Source organism: Theropithecus gelada, chromosome 13 (assembly GCF_003255815.1).
Source record: "Theropithecus gelada isolate Dixy chromosome 13, Tgel_1.0, whole genome shotgun sequence".
Lineage (NCBI taxonomy): Eukaryota > Metazoa > Chordata > Mammalia > Primates > Cercopithecidae > Theropithecus > Theropithecus gelada.
The window spans coordinates 22,326,032-22,344,454 of record NC_037681.1 but is presented as its reverse complement, the minus strand read 5'-3'; the positions used below and the strand labels follow the sequence as shown (position 1 = coordinate 22,344,454).

The 18,423-nt window shown below is 48.9% G+C and overlaps 1 protein-coding gene across 10 annotated transcripts in view; it reads left to right on the top strand.

The window, feature by feature from the left end:
• Positions 1-18,423, top strand: part of MYT1L (myelin transcription factor 1 like) — a 526,890-nt gene that overhangs the window by 449,518 nt on the left and 58,949 nt on the right. For all 10 annotated transcript variants that reach the window (XM_025354739.1, XM_025354742.1, XM_025354744.1 and 7 more), the window contains one exon: positions 17,219-17,281. In XM_025354739.1, the coding sequence (XP_025210524.1) occupies positions 17,219-17,281 (63 nt within the window). The remainder of the gene's footprint in view (positions 1-17,218; positions 17,282-18,423) is intronic.

Here is an 18,423-nt window from a genome sequence, read left to right as displayed (position 1 = left end):
CTGGGAGGCCTTCCCCTCTCCCGGGAGCCCACTCCCATGGCCGCCACACCTGAGGGCATCTCCCCTGCTCCTTGCTCCTAGGTGCCTGGCAGCGCTGCAGCCAAGGGACTGATCCAGGCTCTCAGGTTTCCTGCACACAATAGAACCAGCCTGCACCGCAGAGAGAAAGGGGGAGGAGGGAGTCTAGCAACCATATCTCCATAGCAACGCTGGCCTGCATCCCCCCTGCCTCTCAGCCCCAGGGCAGGCCCCCAAGTGCCAGAGAGCGGGGGCATAGAGAAGGCAGCCTGAGGAATGGACCCCCTTCCCTTCCTAAGCCTTCCAAGAGCCTTCCTCCCTGGCTGGTGACGCCTGCCCTGCCTTCGGGGCCGGGGGGATGGGGCTCTGGAGACCTGCTCCTTGCCAGTGCTGATAAGACAGGAAGATTAAAAACGACTACAAGCCTCTCATCCTCTAAGATCCTTCCCAGTTATCAAGGGTTTCTTCCTTCCTTCCTTCCTCTTCTAGAAAAATCATTCCTATTCTTTCTTTATAGCTTACATAACAACAGATCATTTTTTAAAAGGAGATTCTTTGCCTAAGAAACACATTTTTGATATTATGCAAGTGCAGTTTCTATTAAAATACACTCTGAGACAGATACATTTTTAAATGATTTTCTTAAAAATCAGAAGCAAGACCGGGCACGGTGACTCACGCCTGTAATCCTAGCACTTTGGGAGGCCAAGGAGGCTGGATCACCTGAGGTCAGGAGTTCGAGACCAGCCTGGCCAACCTGGTGAAACCCCGTCTCTACCAAAAATACAAAAATTAGCTAGGCATGGTGGCACATGCCTGTAATCCCAGCTACTTGGGAGACTGAGGCAGGGGAATCGCTTGAACCTGGGAGGCGGAGGTTGCAGTGAGCTGAGATCACGCCACTGCACTCCAGCCTGGGCGACAGCTAGTCTCCGTCAAAAAAAAAAAAAAAAGCACAGAGCCAAAGTTGCTTCCCACTGAAGGTTTACTAAATAAAGAAGGCTATTTCTAATATTAAATTTGCCACAGTCAGCAGCTTCCCCCGCCTTCTGGCCACAGTTTTGGGGATACAAATTAATGGAGAATAGCTAATATAATGAAGGTAATGTGTGAACAATGGCCTTCATCTACATATTCACATTAACGAGCATATCTACATTTAATCACCAAACTTCCATTGCATCCAGACTGCCATGACGGGGAATTGCAGACGGAGCCATACGCAGCCTATGTCCTGTCTGGAGGAGAGCCAGGGAGCGTCCCAAGGTCCCCCGCCCCACCAAAACCTGTGGATGTGGCTGCCAGGGCCACTCTTGGCATCTGCCATTCACTGACTTGACTTCTTCCTAATCCTCCCTCTGACAGACGAGCTTCCTCTCCCCAGCCAGAGGCAAGAAATACCCTTGAGACTGAAGATGAGGACTTTGGACTTCGGTGATTAGTAGTGCAGGAAAACCTGCCAGACGTTTGAACCCAACCTCCAGGGACTAGAAATGGGATAGGCAGGAGGAAACGGGGCTGTGGGGCCTGGGGGTGAGAACCAAGATAATGGGGCCTCTGGGAGATGCTCATAGCCTGAGTGCCGTGTGCGACCCTCGGTTCACCTCCCAGCAAGGGCGACCCTCGGTTCACTTCCCAGCAAGGGCGACCCTCGGTTCACTTCCCAGCAAGGCCCACCTTCATCCACACCTTCGCCCAAGGTCTCCTCTCACCCACACCCTTCTCTCCACTCAGTGACTTCCTGGGGCTGAAGCTGCTTCCCTGGTGTTTCTCCGCTCTGTCCTGTGAACAAGACTCTGTCTCTCTCTCCCTCTCTCTCTCTCTTTCTCTCTCTCTCCCTCCCTTCCTCCCTCCCTCTCTCCCCCAACCCTCTCTCTCCCTGGCTGCCCCTCTCCTTCTCTATCTGCCTGCTTCACTCTCTCTCCCTCTCTCTTTCTCTCTCCCTCCCTTTCCCCACCCTCTCACTTTCTGTCTGCCTCTCTCTCTCACCCTCTCCCTCTCTCCCTCCCTCTTTCTCTGCCCCTCTCTCTCTGCCCTCCCTCTCTGTCTGCCTCTCTCTCCCCCGCCCCTCTCTCTGCCTCTCCTTCTCTCTCTCTGCCTCTCCCTCTCTCTGCCTGTCTCTCCCCCTCCCTCTTTCTCTCCTTCTTTCTCTCTTTCTTTCTCTCTCCCTCTGTTTCCCCACCCTCTCACTCTCTGCCTGCCTCTCTCTCTCTCACCCTCTCCCTCTCTCCCTCCCTCCCTCTTTCTCTGCCCTTCTCTCTCTCTGCCTCTCTCCCACTTCCCTCTCTGCCTCTCCTCTCTCTTCGCCTCTCTCTCCCCACTCTCTCTCCCCCAGTCTCTGCCTCTGTCTCTCTCTCTCTGCCTCTCTCCCTCCCTCTCCCTCCCTCTCTCTCCACCTCTCTCCCCCCTCCCTCTCCCTCTCTCCCCCTCCCTCTCCCTCTCTCCCTGCCTCTCTCTCCCTCTTTCCTTGCCTCTGTCTGTCCTCCTGACTCTCTCTCTCTCCCTCTCTCTCTGCCTGCCTCTCTCCTCCCCGCTCTCCCCTCCCTCTCTCTCTCTCTGCCTCTCTCTCTCCCTCTCTCTCTCCCCCCACTCTCTCTCTCTGCCTGCCTCTCTCTCCTCCCCCCCTCTCTCCATCTGCCTGTCTCTCTCTCATCTTCATAAGGCCATCGTGATCTGCACCTATGGGAGCTGTGGGCAGCAGGTGACGGGGCCAGAGGTGTCTGTGGAGCCTTCATCCTTTGTCCACTCACAATACCCTGTAGTCACAATACCCCGGGTCCTGACTCTCCCTAGCTCTCACCTCTGTTGTAAGTGATCTTCTCTATTTATAAAAAGATCCCTTTGGCCATGGTCCCCACCTCGGCTTGACCCACCTGCTTCCACCTGGCCCATCCTTCTCCCCACGAGGCACCTCCAGGCCATCTCCTGGATGCACACTCCAAGCTGCTCCATCGCAGACAACTTCCTTTCGCACCTTTCAGTCTGCACCTGCTGCAGCATTGTCATGGACGGAAGGCCCTCAGACACTAGCCCGGAGGCTAAACCCAGTGCCCGTGAGCTGGGACAGCTTAGGTTCAAAGCCCACTCCTTGCAGTGGACAAATTCCTGAATGCCCGTGCCTGTTTCATCTGAAGCAGGGATGGTGGCAGTAGTCTCTTGCTCCGGGGACTGATGGGAGGAAGATGTAAACACAGTGCTTTGGCTCTTCTCATGGGGTCGTCTCACCCACCACGTGCCTTGTGTACTGAGCATGTACTAAGTGCTGGCTCTTCTTACCCACCCCTGCAGAGCTCACAGGCCTTCTTGCTAACCCTGTGAACGTTCGCTAGTCCTTATGTGATCACCTGCACCACCACAGCAAAAGAAGGCTGCCAGCCTCCAGGAGATCCGAGACCTCTGTAGCCTGGCTTAGCTGCTAAGAGAAAAAAGGACGGGGAGCTAAAATTTTCTGCACTTAATTTAGTTCTTTAGTCCTAACAAGGATCCTAATGATGCGGGCGGGGATTATTTTTCCTGTTTCACAGATGCAGAAACTGAGGCTCAGAAAGGTGCAGGGACTTGTTCTGAATGTGCCACACCAAGGGAATGGCAGAGCCTCGGGCCACACCCTGTCTGGCTCACTGAGCCCTTTGGCCACACGCCTGAGTGCCTCAGCCTCAAAGCCCGCAGGAACCCTGCAGGGCCTCAGGAGCAGGGCTGCTGGCCAGGTGTGCAAGCCGCTGGGCTGGAGGGGGTGTCCCTCAGCCCTGCCTGCCCCCTCTCACCCCCCGTGCAGGTCCCACCTTTGTCTGCACCTTCCCCAAAGCAGGCGCTGAGTCCTCCAGCCCCCAGCCCAGTTCTCCACACAGACGCCCAGGGAGTCCATAGCCCAGGGCAGATGCACTAGCCTGGCGGGTTAGCACGCTGACACCCACCAGGTGCCCTTCCCCTCTGCCTCCCCACAAGAGCACCTGGTGGGGACAGTACCCTGGGGCCCATAGAGCAGCAGCCTCTGGCAGCAGCCTGGTGACAGGAAAAGCCAGAGCCTGGACAGAGTGGAAGCACAGCATTCGGGCACAGCTACGCCAGGCTGAGCCCCACCTCCCCGCTGAGAGCCAGGACAGTCGGAACAGGCCGACACCTCTGGCAGCAGCCACCATTCTTCACCAGCTCTGTGAGCCTGGCATATGGCTGGCTCCTCAGAACCTGTAGAGCATGAAGGCTGCCCCAAAGTGGCTGCTGAGGGGGCTTCAAGCAGGGGCCACGAACCTCCCATGCCTCCTTTTGTTCCGGAGACGTTGAGGGCAGAGCTGTTGCAGAGGGGAGTTTCACGTGTGGAGGGGCACCAGTGCCGCCCATCAGAGCTCAGCCCTGCCCTCCCAGACCCTGAATAAATGAGATGCCTGAACACAGAGACAGCTCCGTGCAGGGGGCAAAGCGGAAGTTCAGTCTGGGGACAGCGACTGGGGGACAGGGCCAGCTCTGCCCTGGGGAGTGTCTGGCAAACCTTATGTGGGGCCCCGTGTTGAATGGGAGGCAATAGGACAGACAGGGCCAGAGACACGAGGCCAGCACATGCCCGGCTGAAGCTGGGAGGGCAGGAGCTGGCGGGGAGGGAGCAGCAAGACTGTGGAGGGCCTGCTGGAGACTGGACGCACCATGGCAGGGAGGGCTGCGGAGACTCCGTGGAGGGTGCAGCCCCGAGGCGGGGGTTTCCAGAAGGCCCCGGACCTGCCCCGTCTTCTGGGCGCTTTCTTTCCGCATACTGGGGAGGACCTCGCACCACGTGGTCCTCACACTAGGGTTGCCCTCTCCTGAGCATCCTGTCCCCTGAGAGCCGTGGAAGCCTCCTGGAATTCCCTGAAGAGGCATCTTTGTTTCCCAGAGGGAAGGCATGGCCCCCACCCCTCACCGTCCCCCTGGGCCATGTCAGGCTGTGAAGAAAACCTGCAGCTGCAGTGCTGGGGGCTGTGAAGGCCATGGCAGGTGCCCATTCAGCCACCTTGTGATGCTCCCCGCACTTCTCATCGAACCCCAGCTGTCCTTGAGCTCCTCCCATGAGGGTTAGCTCCACCACCCAGGGCAGCCGTTCTTTCCTCTGTCAACCATGGTCAGAGGCGCTTCCCAAGACGGAGTCCCAAGTCGCTTATGAATGTTCAGAGCAAGATTTCTTTCTGCCTCATAACATTTACCTTCCATCTATTTTAAAGTAGTCATTTGTTTCCCTCGAGTCCTCTCTTCTCTGAGCTAACTATCCCCCCACATGTCCCCCTTTTTTTGGTCTCTTAAGTGACATGTTTCAAGTCCTTCCACCGTCGCCACCACTGTCAGAATACAATTGGCACATAACGTTTCTATCCTTCCAGGGGTCGGCCCAGAGCGGGGCATACCATTTCCATCCTCCCGGGCGTCGGCCCGAGGCGGGACATAACTGTTTCTATCCTTCCAGGAGTTGGCCCAGAGTGGAACATACCGTTTCTATCCTCCCGGGGGTCAGTCTGGAGGGGAACATGTGGTTTCTATCCTCCTGGAGTTGGCCAGAGCAGGACATACCGTTTCTATCCTCCCGGGGGTCAGCTTGGAGGGGGACATTTGGTTTCTATCCTCCTGGAGTCAGGCCGGAGCGGGACGTACCATTTCTATCTTCCTGGGGGTTGGTCCGGAGCAGGACGTACCATTTCTGTCCTCCCAGGGGTCAGCTTGGAGCGGGACATACGGTTTCTATCCTCCTGGAGTCAGGCTGGAGCGGGATGTACCGTTTCTATCTTCCTGGGGGTCGTGCTGGAGCGGGACAGTACTCTGCGAGCGTGGCTCTCACGTTGCTGTGGCATCATGTGAAAGGAAGTCCATGGGGATGAATGTCAGAATCTCAACACATCTGAGCTCAGTCTTCTCACCCCTGGGTGGATCATAGTTTTCTTGCTGTTTTGTTCTTGGAAGCACATCTTCATTGTTTTCATCCAGCCCATTTTCCCTAACTTGCTCTTGAAACAGATTCCCAAAGGCCACAGAATCCGTGAAAACAGCACTTTCCACACTCAGTTCTGAGTTAGGGATCTTTGGTTAAGGCACCCAATAGAAAGTCAAGAGCCTTAAGGAAGCAGGCCCTGTTGTCCTCTCCCCGAGGTCAGAGCAGGGATTGAGCCCCAAAGCTAGCACCGTCTCCAGGGGTGCCCAGCACCTCACATCTGGACACGCTACCATTCCCAGCGTCCATCTGGGCCAGCCCCGCATCCCTGGCCCAGCACCTCACATCTGGACATGCTAGCATTCCCAGCGTCCATCTGGGCCAGCCCGCATCCCTGGCCTCCTGGATCACTCCACTGTTGTGAGCCTCCTGTTGGACACCGGAGTCTCCAGGATCTGTGGTGTATTCGTAACACACCTGCAGCAGCTCCTCCTCTCCTTTCCTCCTCCTTTCTCCTTCTCCTCCCATCTTCTCCACTCACCTCTCTCCTTCTTGATTTTCCCTCTCCCCTGTCCACTCAGCGGATTCTCGTCTTTCCCTGGGGATCACACTTCACTGATTCCAGAGCCAGAACATGAGACGGCCACATACCTGCAGCATTTGCAGCAGGTGCTCTGACCTCTCTGCCCTCCTTGGCCCTCTTCGTAACCAGAGGAAAGACATGAGAAGCAGAGGACAGTGTAATTTTTAGCAACTGCTGTGGATGGCTACTTCCTGACTCAGAACTCTAGATAAATTTCATTTTCTTTCCTAGAATCTGCTTCAATCTTCTCAATTTTATATGACCTGGAAAGTCCACATGAACTCATCAATAAAAAGCACAAAGAGAGGAACGAATGAGCCTTTGAGCTTTAAAAACAAATGAACCCGCCCCATAGATCACATGATAGATTCTAGATTTGGGGGGTGGGCATTATTGATAACAAGGGAACATGTAAGAAGAGTTTAGTGCAGTAAAAATGCACCAGAAGTTAAGAGATGGTTCCTGTAATCTCAGCTTTGTTGCTCCTTGTTGATCTTAAAGGTACTTAACTCTTTACATCTGTTTCCTTGCCTGCAAAATAAAGATTTTTTGATTATCTTTTTTTTAAACCTCTTGAAAAATTAAGTCTGTAAAATAATTTGTAAATTTGACATATGAAACAAGATTTGAAATGAGGGAAAAGACAGATTCCGTGGTAGGAAGGAAGAATATGTTCCATTTTTTAAAACATAAGAGACTGAAAGAGGAGTAAATAAACCCCAAAAAAGTTTTAAAATCATACTTACAAACATGAGGATGGGGCACGAGGCAGAATTTGGGAGGAAGAAATAGAAAACATCAAGTGACCCCCAATTGTGAAAAACCTCAGCGAATTCCAGGATTACACAGGCTGCAGGCAGAGCAGAGTCTTTCACACCCCCCAAAACCCCGATTAGAATACAAAATCTTTTCCCTATGAGACAAGTTAAGGGCTACAAAAATAATAATAAAAGATCCACAAACCAGGCAAACAAGAAAAAGTAGAAAGCAAAAAATAACACGAATATTAAAGATGAGGATAAACATTTCCGCTAAAGAGGAAAAACATGTACATCCCCTCCTGTCTAGGTGGCTCTAGAAATCCTTCCTTTCTTCTGTCCTGGAAGACCTGCCTTTCCTAAGGCGAGCTGAAGTCTACCAGCTTTTGGAAACTGATCTGCTTTTAAATTCTCTGAGCCTCCCTTATGTAACTGAAAAGGAGTGTAAACCCCCCCGGAGGGAGATAGGCAGTGGCCATCCCCATGCCCGGAAGGAGATAGGAGGGAGGTAGGCAGTGGCCATCCCCATGCCCGGGTCAGCAGTGGGAGAAGTGGCTGCCCTCAGGACCCCTCCAGGCCCACACCGGAGTCGGTGTCTGACCCCACACAGAATGGGTCTTTCAGTTTCTCAGGGCCTCGGGGTCCTCAGATTTAAACAAATAATGTCTGAGCTGTGTTGGGTTTTTGGCCGTTGCTGCCGCTTTGCTTTGTGCCCTCTGGGGCTAGGGAGTGAGTGTGTGTGAGTAAGTGTGTGTGCATGTGGTGAGCAGTGGTGGTGCTGGCCATGAGCATGGTCACCACAGTGGTGGTGGATCATCCGTCTCGGTCTCACAGGAAATCCAGTGGGTTCTTGGTGTTGGAAAATTGGTGTTGTCAAGGCAGTAGCCCTTGCAAAGAACCCCTCCCACCCCCACCATTAACCCTCCAGGATGAGTGACTCATTCCACAGGGGGTTCCTTACCTTAAGGGACAAACAGTCCTTGCCTCTGAGAGTGATAAGGACAAAGGACCATTTGTGAAAGCATCTCCAGACTATTTAATAATGGCTGTGTTGAGAGTAAGGGAGAGATGCTCAGTCTTACACATCTCATCCCGGATCCCACTGCCAGAAAGGAATTCCCTGCAACAACCCGCGTAAAATGTATTTTGAAATGTGTTTTTACTACATATAAATGGTATTAGCTGCTTTAGAGCTGAATGTAATCAACTCAAGGTGAGTACCTCTCTTGCGACCCCAGGCCCCAGTGTCCCAACCCTGAGTGAGGTCCCTTTGCATGTGGAATTGGGGCCCCTTGCATCCCGAGCGTGTGGTTGAATGCATCAGGCCCTGGATGAAACTCACTCTTCCACGCGAGGGCGAGAGGCTGGGGTGGTGTTTCTGTTGCCTTGGGTCAGCTGCACCAGTCACCTTTTGTATTTCTTTTTTGCATGGGTCCTCCGAGTCCAACCCCAATACTGGCTCCGGCTGCCCCAGCCTCTTGCTTAGCCGCTCCACTGCTGCTGGACGTGCATGTGCTCTGGCAGCAGTTCCCATGGACACATCCCGTTAAGTGAATGGGACGTCAGGATGTGCTAGGTACGTTCTGCCGCACTGGACAGGAGCCTATTGCTGGATGTACTTGGGGCGCCTTTCGGCCCTGCAGCGGTTCGCAGTGTTGGCAACAAGGGCAGCATGATCAACACAGAGGGATGAGTGAAGATTCCTAGGCTGCATGGTCGGGAAACAGACAAACTGCATGCAGCATGGACAGTGACGCTGCCGCGGCGGCCCCTGGGTGCTCCTCAAACAGCCAAGCCGCAGCGCGAGAGTCCCCCGCAAACAAGCCCGGGAGTGGGACCAGACCCGTCACCAGCGCTGCCCGGTCCACTTTCCCAGAGCCCCTCTCATCCAGCGCGCTGTCCCCAAAGCTGGGGCAGCATGCGTGCGTCCTCCAGGGCATCGGGGCACCAGGGCCAGGGGGCAGGGCGGCTGGATGGGACGTGGTGCAGGCGAGAGGCTGACCCAGTGCTAATGTAGGCACTGGAGCTGTACGTCACAGTGTAGATCCCCTGGCCAATATTCCTGCTGATCAGCGGGTGATACTACCTGCATGTCGTCCAGATGGACCGGGGGTGTGTTCTGGTTACTACAGTTATTGGGCATGATAGAACTAATAATGCTTCTTCACCCGCCCCATTGCTAGTTTGCCTGCCGTAACCTCACAGTTCTTGGACCCTCTCAGCCACAAGGCCCTACAACCAGAACGTTGGAGTTTCATTTGCATGATGACCCTTGCACGTTCTCAGCAACCTGGGGCCTAGCCCATTCCAAAATCTTTCCTGCATCATGAAAAAGAAATTTTTTAAAAATTATGATAAGGGTGCTTTTAAAATTCTTCCCCATGTATTTGTTGTTGTTATTTTCTAGTGTAATTTAAAAAGAAAAGTACTGGGAACCAAAAGAAAGGAGTTTTGTGTTTACAGTTTACATACATCAGAAAGCAAACCTTCCACCTAAATGCCCCTAATGGAGACAAGTCTACTTCACACTTTGAAATGTGTAGGTTTTCCTGCTACTGGAATATCCTAGACATCACGTTGTGAAAAACCCTCACCTGACTTTCAGGAAACCAAGAGGAATGGGAGACCCTCTAAGAATCTCAGGGACAAAGGCTCTGGGGAGACCGCGAGTGGCTGAAGCTTAGTGAGAAGAGCACCCTACCCCAGGCTGTCAGGGTGTGTGTGCAGCACTCTTGCGGTATCTGGTGCTTCTAAGTAGCAGGCGTGCCGCCGCACCCTTTCCGAATGAGAAGCTTTGGGAGAGGGAATTCGGAGAGGGCACAGGGCAGGGAGGCTGAGGTGCCTATGGGGGAGGCAGCGGAGACTCCACCCGGGAGAAGGTAGCAAAAGGTGGCTTGGAAAATATCAAAGCCCTGTGCAGCGGGATCCTGCACTGCTGTATTAGTGTGGGAAGAAGTGCAAAATATGCATACCTCGCATGGAATTCCAAAAGAAAATGAAACCGCTGAGTATCTTACAAATTGAAAAGCGACTTACAGGATTTGCCTTTCCTTGAGTTTCAGGTAATCTCTTTAAGAAACTGGCCAGAAGTGATGCAGGGTAGTTGTTTCCCAGTGTCCCCCGGGAATTGGTTCCAGGACCCCTGAGGATACCAAATCGAAGGGGGCTCCAGTCCCTGCTACGAGCTGCGCACATCCTCTCATGCATTTTAACTTTCTCTGGATTACATACAATTCTTAATACAAAGTAAATGCCATTGACAGAGTTGTTATAGTGTATTTTTTAAATTTGTATTATTTTTATTATTGCTTTTTATCATTTTTCTCTAAATAGTTTTGATCTTTTGTTGGTTGAATACAAGGATGTGGAGCCGTCGGACACGGAGGACCAGCTCCGAACTGCTTGCTCCTAGCTAGCCTGGTCTCTTTCTGTTTGAAAAGAAAGCCGCAGCAGTGCAGACTAAAAATGAGTATCGAGCCTTTTTCTCCCATTTGAAATGTCTTCATTTTGCCTTTCTCTCCATTTCTTTATTGTTTCCCATTTATATGACAAGAATCAAAATTAAAATGTATATTTAGGCTGAGTGTGGTGGCTCACACCCATAATCCCAGCACTTTGGGAGGCCAAGGCGGGCAGATTACTTGAGGTCAGAAGTTCGAGACCAGCCTGGCCCACATGGCAAAAACCCTGTCTCTACAAAAATACAAAAGATTAGGTGGGTGTGGTGGCGCGTGCCTGTAATCCCAGCTGCTGGGAAGCCTGAGGCAGGAGAATCACTTGAACCCAGGAGGAGGAGGTTGCAGTGAGCCAAGATTGTACCACTGTACTCCAGCCTGGGCAACAGAGTGAGACTTTGTCTCAAATTTAAAAAAAAAATACATATTTAAAAAAATTTTTTTATCATGTCTCCGGTGCTTCAGAGCAATACATATTTTTAGGACCAGATCTATTTAGGCAAAAAACAAGTTTTAAAATTGAAATTTTCGTGTAAGCGGGGCAAAGCCTTATTCATGTGGCCAGAATCATTCTGATTTACAAATATGTTTTTCTCCGATAGGTAAGGCCTAATTATTTATTTTTATTATTTTCTTTTAATTCAGAGGATAAAGAAAAAAATCTATTTTTTCGTATTTTGCGTTTTACTAATTAAGTCTCCATGATCGAGCTACCACAAAACAAAGGAATGAAAAAAGACACATGAACTGGCTCTCTGAGAAATTCTTAGAAGAACTCAAAGTCTCTCCATCGGACATTTACATTATTACTCCAGATATGTTGTTCCATACATTTTAGCTGCTGAGCTCAAAATCAGGGGAGCCTTTGAGGAATGACTCAATTAGATGAGGGCAGCCTCACACATCATTAATCCAGACAGAGCTGAAACATTCTGGGAATCCTTTTAGCCTTCATTCAGAAGACTTTAAAAAATAATAATAATAAGTAGTTAACTCTATCATGATGAGAGATTCTGTGTCTCTTCCAGATAGTTCTCCCTTTAGACCGATTTGGAGATAGATCGTGGTGGACCGGCTGGGTCTCGGCCCACGGTCATGCTCCTGTAAGACACTGAGTCACGCTGGGAGGACTCCCGGGCCCTGCTGACCGGCTGGGTCTCGCCCCGCGGTCATGCTGCTGTGAAACGCTGAGTCACTCTGAGAGGACTCCCAGGCCCTGCTGACCGGCTGGGTCTCGCCCCGCGGTCATGCTCCTGTGAAACGCTGAGTCAGGCTGGGAGGACTCCCAGGCCTGTGGTCTCTGAGCCTCCACATGCACTTGCTCTGCAGGCGATGGTCGGATGTTGTCCTCACTGACTCTGGGCATTCAACAAAAGCATGTGGCAGCTTGTCCCGACCCCTGGCCGATGAATGTCTGTGCTGTGGGCTCTGTTCTGGCCTCTGTCTCTGGGAGTCTCTGCCTTGTTTTCTAATAGCACTGATGTAAAGTGGGTTTAGGCAGTAGAATGTGCTGTGCTGTGAGCATTCATTTAACTAGACGCAGCCCCATCCTGAAGAGCATGTCCTGCTTTCAGTGCCTTGCTGAATAGAACTGCAAGCGTTTATTTAATTTCCATTCTATTTCCTTTTGAAAGAGAGAGGATGGGATGACAGACTCCAGAGGGAGCACTTTCAAGACATTTGTATGAATGACTGGGCTATAGAACAGCTTCAGTCGGTGGACACAGCTGTTTCGTGTACACCACCCTGCTTCAGGTTGTGGTTTTGTAAATGGGAGGAAATCAGCACAGCAGTGGGTTTATGTCCTGGGAAGGACGCATCAGAGGGCATCTGAAAAGCCAGTTGGTGGGTGTCCCAGCTGCATGGCGTGCACCAGTGGAAAACTATATGATTTTTTATGATGATGTATTTTAATGCCTAGATATTGAGTTCTTCTTTTACATTAGGGGACACATCTATGACCTCCATGGACGTGTGGCCAATGCTGCTTTTTACGTAGGCTCACAGAGCTTGTCTCTTTGGTGGTGGATAGTAAAGACAAGGCCAGGAGCACAAAGGGGCAAGGGGTCAAGTCCAAGGGTTTCTCTGATGCCTCAGATCTGCAAAAGCAACAGGAGCAGCTGTTTCTATCTGAGAAGGGCTCCTGCCCTAAAGTCAGAGTTCCAAATGCTTATGAGTGTCCTTGTCTTTTACTTTTTGTTTTTTTGTTGTTGCTTGGGTGTTTTTCTTTTGTTTTGTTTTGTTTAGAATTTGCCTGAATTTTGCATGTCGGCTTTAATGTAAATACTGCTTAAAATATTTTATTTATTTTATTATGATTTTTTCCATCACCATTCTTAAATGTCTATACAAGACAAATAATAGTAATATGTACAACTAAAAGTTATTTTCTCTTAATATGTACAACCAAAAGTTATTTTCTCTTAAATTCTTTTTCTTTTTTCTTTTCTCTTAAATTCTTAATCTCAGGCAAACCCATGACCAGAGATGAAGCAAGATCAGGAATATTTGTGTCTTGAAAATATCTGTGGGGCGGCTCGTGTGGGTTTCGAGATTATTTGTTCATCATTTTCTTTCTCCAGTTGTTTTTACAATAGTATCTTTGGAAGAGAAAAGAAAATATATACATATGTATATATAACCCAGCGTTTTATTTAATGCAAGTTTACACCTTAACCATCTACAGGAACTTAAAATAGCCTTGCTGCTGCTGTTGGTGGTAACTGTCAGGAGAGCAGGCGGGGCACTGGGTGAGTGGTGCTCTTTCCATCCCCGCTCCGCTCCCCAGCAGCCTGAGTGCTGCCGAGCTGAGAGCCGGAGCCTCCCTGCAAGGGAGCTGAGCGGCCGTTTCCATGGAAACCCAGTCAATCTCTTCTGCCATTTCCAAACCCAAGCTGTGCAGCACAGGCTGCCGTCTGATTCTATCCACGGGGGATGCCGATTGTCCCACCCGGGCTTCCTTCGTGGAAAAGGCGTGCTCCTGGATGGGCAGATGCAAATCGCATGTTTGCAAATCAATTTCACGCCACGCCCATTGTCGAGGATGCTGGAGCTGACTGGGTTTGAGAGGCGAAGATCTCTTTTGTTAGATGAACAGGCACTTCCCCATCCATCGACTTCAGAACATTGGTTTTTTTTTTAATGTTGAGATTTCTTAAAGCTAGGAAATTTGTATGTAAATCTATGAGTTTTTAAAGAGCCTTAAATTCTTGCACAGTAACATAAAAATGGATACCAAGAGCGGTTAGAAGGAGGAACCGTTGAAAAGCCGGTCAGGGCTGCCTTCTGTGGTCTAGAAGCACCACCTAAAGATGGAAAAGCTGAATTACTACCCCGAAAACCGGGGCTGGTTATCTCAGGGAGACACAGCCAGTGTTTCCAGCATGTCTCTGCCCTGGGTGCTGGTGAAGGGAATTGATGTTGAGGGCAGCCTGAACTGTGGCGTTCACAGGAGCCTGTGCAGGCGGGCGGAGGCGTCTCAGGAGGAGATGACGTCCGGCCCCGGAGGCCTGTGAGCCTTGTCAGGCCAAAGAGTTTCCCCACATTCATTCAGGCGACTAGCAAGTGGCATGCCTGGGATGCTCACCCCACACACCCACCTCCAAACCCTGGAAATGAGAACCATCCTTTTAAGAGAGAAAGGCCTCTTTCCAGTGATTTTTTTTCTTCCTCAACACGGTGAAAGCTCTAAAAATAAGCTAAGTCAATCTCGTTTTGTTTGTTCTCATGATGAAAGAGGACATTTTAAAAACTTTTTTACTGAAACCTAGTTTGATTTTAAAATTAAGGGCGTAACACTCATAATCCCACTGGTGTAGACTTCAGCACCACACTTGCTATTTGCAGTTAATCTCGTAACACAGATACATTTGAGCTTGCAGTCTGCACTTGAGTAATGCTTATTTAGTGGACTTTGGTGGAGCCCTCCATATGTATCATTAATCTCTTTACATAATCACATTTAATGATGGTCCAGTAATCTCAAAAAAGCCCTAATTTAAAGACTAATTAATAAATTAAATAAAACGAAACCCACACAGTGTCCCCCCACCACCCTCAATGCTAGCAGTTGTGAGTTGTATTTATACTGAAATCTAATGTTTTCAAAGTAGTTCAGGTTCTCCCACAACCCCATCCCACCCCAGAAATGCAGCAAGAGCCATCAATTGTTTTATTCTACCCTCCCAAAATTGTATAAATCCAGTGTTCTTTAGCTTTTTAAGATATAAATTGGGAGTTATTAATAAGCTTTTTAAAAAGGCATGTTATCAATAACAAGAAGGACATATAAACCAAGCAATAAAAGTATTGGACAGGACATTAAGTTACCACAGTCACTGGTTAAAACACCTATTTTCTTATCAAACAATGGATTATACATTCATAAATGACATTTAAACACATAAAAACTACCACAAAAACTTTTATAGGTAGTAAAATATGATTTTCACTGAATTATTTGGCTATAATGTCTCACTTTAAATTTGAGAAGAGTCAACTTCCTTCTGCCCCAACAAAAAAGAACATCTCAAAAATGTTTAGCCATGTTAAAATGAATAAATTTTAAATAAACGTGCACTACGTACTTGAATTAGAAAGTTTAAGAATCTTTTTCTTTTCTTAAGCAAAACGTAATGCCAAGTATATATTACTGTTTCTTGGTACATTTTTAATACAGATACATGTACCAAGATTAGCTTCTCTTGGATAGAATGATTTTTGTTGCTTTCAAATATGCCTTCCTGTGTAAGCTTATGGGTTTGGAGTTTACCTACATAAGGTGTCATTTGAAAAACCAGCTAGTTAAGTTCAGTCATTTAATTTATTTTTTAGACAATAATTACTTAGCAACTGACTGAATAGTCTTACGATCAAACTTTAAGTGTATGTAAACAGCTGTTACTTGAACAAAAATCAGGTCTAACAATTGGATTTGGAGTGTTGTTCATGATATGCAGAGACTGTTTGAAATACTTCGTCACTGTTCTGCCTCCAATTCCTCTTTTAAAGACCCCAATTCCCCTTAGTCTGAAGGGCGGTGATGGGAGCACACAGAAGAACCCTCCACTGCTGCTTCACTCAGTGACCCTCATTCTCCCGGGAGCAGGTCCTCAATTAGACTTTTCCTCTAATATGATATGGAAAACATCCATTTCCATACCCTGAGATCTAGAGTTCTGTTCCCTTTCTTAGGACCAAAGGAGAGTACTGAAAACCATTTACACATCCAAGTGTCAAAATATGACATTCATACACTTAAAATTCGGCCAATTTCATGTATTTCCACTCTAATCCCTGCCGTTCTCCTCTGATCTTGAGAAAGCCCACCTTAAGTAAGCGCCTTGCTGTTCTGGTCTCAGCCCCAATATCCTATCCACAGTGACTTTCTGAGTGGAAAGCAAATTGAAATCTCTAGGAGCAGCAGACATGTATTAACTGTTTTTAGATTGTGATTCTTGATCTTGACAAGAATTCAAGTACTCACTGAGGCAGGAAGGGGCATGGAGTACGCTTTGATGCTTCCTACTGGGGTAATATTGCTCACTAAGTTGCTTTATCCTTGTCATTTTTGGAGAGTTACAAATGTAATAGAAATAAAGGGGAATTTTTTCTTAATTTTTACATTCATGGTGGGTGCAAATGCAACTGAAATAGCCCAAAGTGCAAATGTGTTTGCAGTGCCATCTTATTATTCTTGAGACAGCACAGTTAAGAAGTTATACGGAGGGCAATATAATTATAAAGCTCTTTTTTAAAAAGTCTCTGATTAGAGAAATGGCAAGACCTTAATTAAGAAACAGGATGGGGTCGCCTCGGTAGAATTCAGTAGATGAGCATGTGTCCCCATGAACTGTTCAGAGCCTCTCCACTGACTGACCTGGTGGATCTGAACTGATTTATGTTCTACTCATATTGCTCAAGAGTAACAACTATTTTAAGGGCTATCAAACCTGCCTGAGTGCAGTGGTCGTCGGAAAGACGGTCGGCCTGCATTCCCATGGTCCAGATACAGGTCGCTACCCTCACTGCTCCCTGGGGCCACCCAGGCTGGCCGCAGCCCTGGTCAGTCCGTGGAAGGGGAGACTCTGTAGTGCTGGGGTCTGAGTTCAGACTAAGACCATTCTCTCAGACCTCGGGGCACGTCTGTTCATGTGTGAGCCTTGCTTCACGCGTTGGCTGGTGCAATAACAAGCCCCGTGGTTGCTGGCTCTCCTGAGCTTTAAGAATGAGGGGAGAAAAGGTGGGCTGTTAGGAGGGAAGACAGATTCTAGAATGAGCAGCCTGGGGACCAAAAGTGCGGCATCTGCTCCAGAGACTGTGGGGAGCGGAGCGGCCACGAAGCTCCCGGTGCTCTGGAAGGTGTGCGTGTGGCCACGGTGACTTCCAGCTCCACTCAGCCTCTTTCAAGTAGGAGGTGAAGCAGTAGGGTTAGTTTGCTTTTTGGATAAAAAATAGTTAATTTTTCAGGGAATTTTATTCCTTTCAATTTTAACACAATTGGCGTTTTTGATTGTAGGTGCCCCACACCTGGCTGTGACGGTTCTGGACATATCACCGGCAATTATGCTTCTCATCGGAGGTATGTAGAGATGCTACTCTTCTCTCCAAAATGCTCCTTCTCACTGAAATGGTGGGAATACCACTCACTTCAGGCTCCAAGCCTTGCAAAGTTTGACACCATGGGCAAAATTAGGGATCTAGAGACTCTTAGCACCATAAAGCAGTGACGTCCTCACTGGGGCTTCTCTTAGAAAGCAAACCTTCCTTTTCCAGGGACACTGTCTCCTCTCAGGACATCTCAAGTGCAGTGCAAGTAGCCCCACTGAGAAACATTCCTAGTCATCCAGCAGTACTTCTTTCTAAATTGGAAGAGTAAAGGAAAAAGAACAGTATCTACTGTAAGATTCCCGAGAAAAGCCATCAAGAGACACACATTCTAATACCACTGAGAGTTGGTCTCTTAAATATTAAGATTGGACCACAAAGCTGTACAGTTATTCTAAGCAGGCTTCAGTAGAGCTAAGTGCTACAGAAGCACTTAATGTTACAAAGTCTAGGCACTGTCTCTCCCAAAGAGAGGATAGTGTCCAAAATATAATATAGAGATTTGGTCATGTGAGATAACAAAAATTCTATGCTGCTGGACATTCAGTAACTACTGGATGAACATGGAATTGAAGACAGGCACTATTTAGCTGAGAATGGAAAGAAATTGTGGCACTATTCGAGAAAAAGTTCACCACTTGTTAAAGACGGTACATCAGACCATTCAAGGAGGGGTGGGCAGGGCAAGAGGTCCAGGGGCCATGCAATGAGCTGCTGCAGTCAGAGAGACTGGACTCAACTCGAACCCCATTGAGGACAAGTGGGGAGCAGGTTGGGGTCAGTGGATGCAAAATTCCCCACAGGAAGCATCAAGGAGAAGGGATTTCTGGCCAATGGACTTGATGGGATCATTGCTGATGGCTGGCCAGGGTGGTAGGGCCTCCAAGTGCTCAGACAGGTGGTGGGGAATTGTTCTTAAACTGATTTAGAAGGATTCTTGCTCAAACTGGATCCTACAAGGACAGAGAGGGAAGTCAAGGTCGGGTGCATTCTAGTAAAGGACCCAGAGGAGCTCAACTAAAGTTTTGGTCAAGAAGAAAACCTTTGTGAAAATATTGTCCACACAAAGGCAAATCCACTGCATGCCACGAATGTTTAAGTCACGTTTAGATGTAC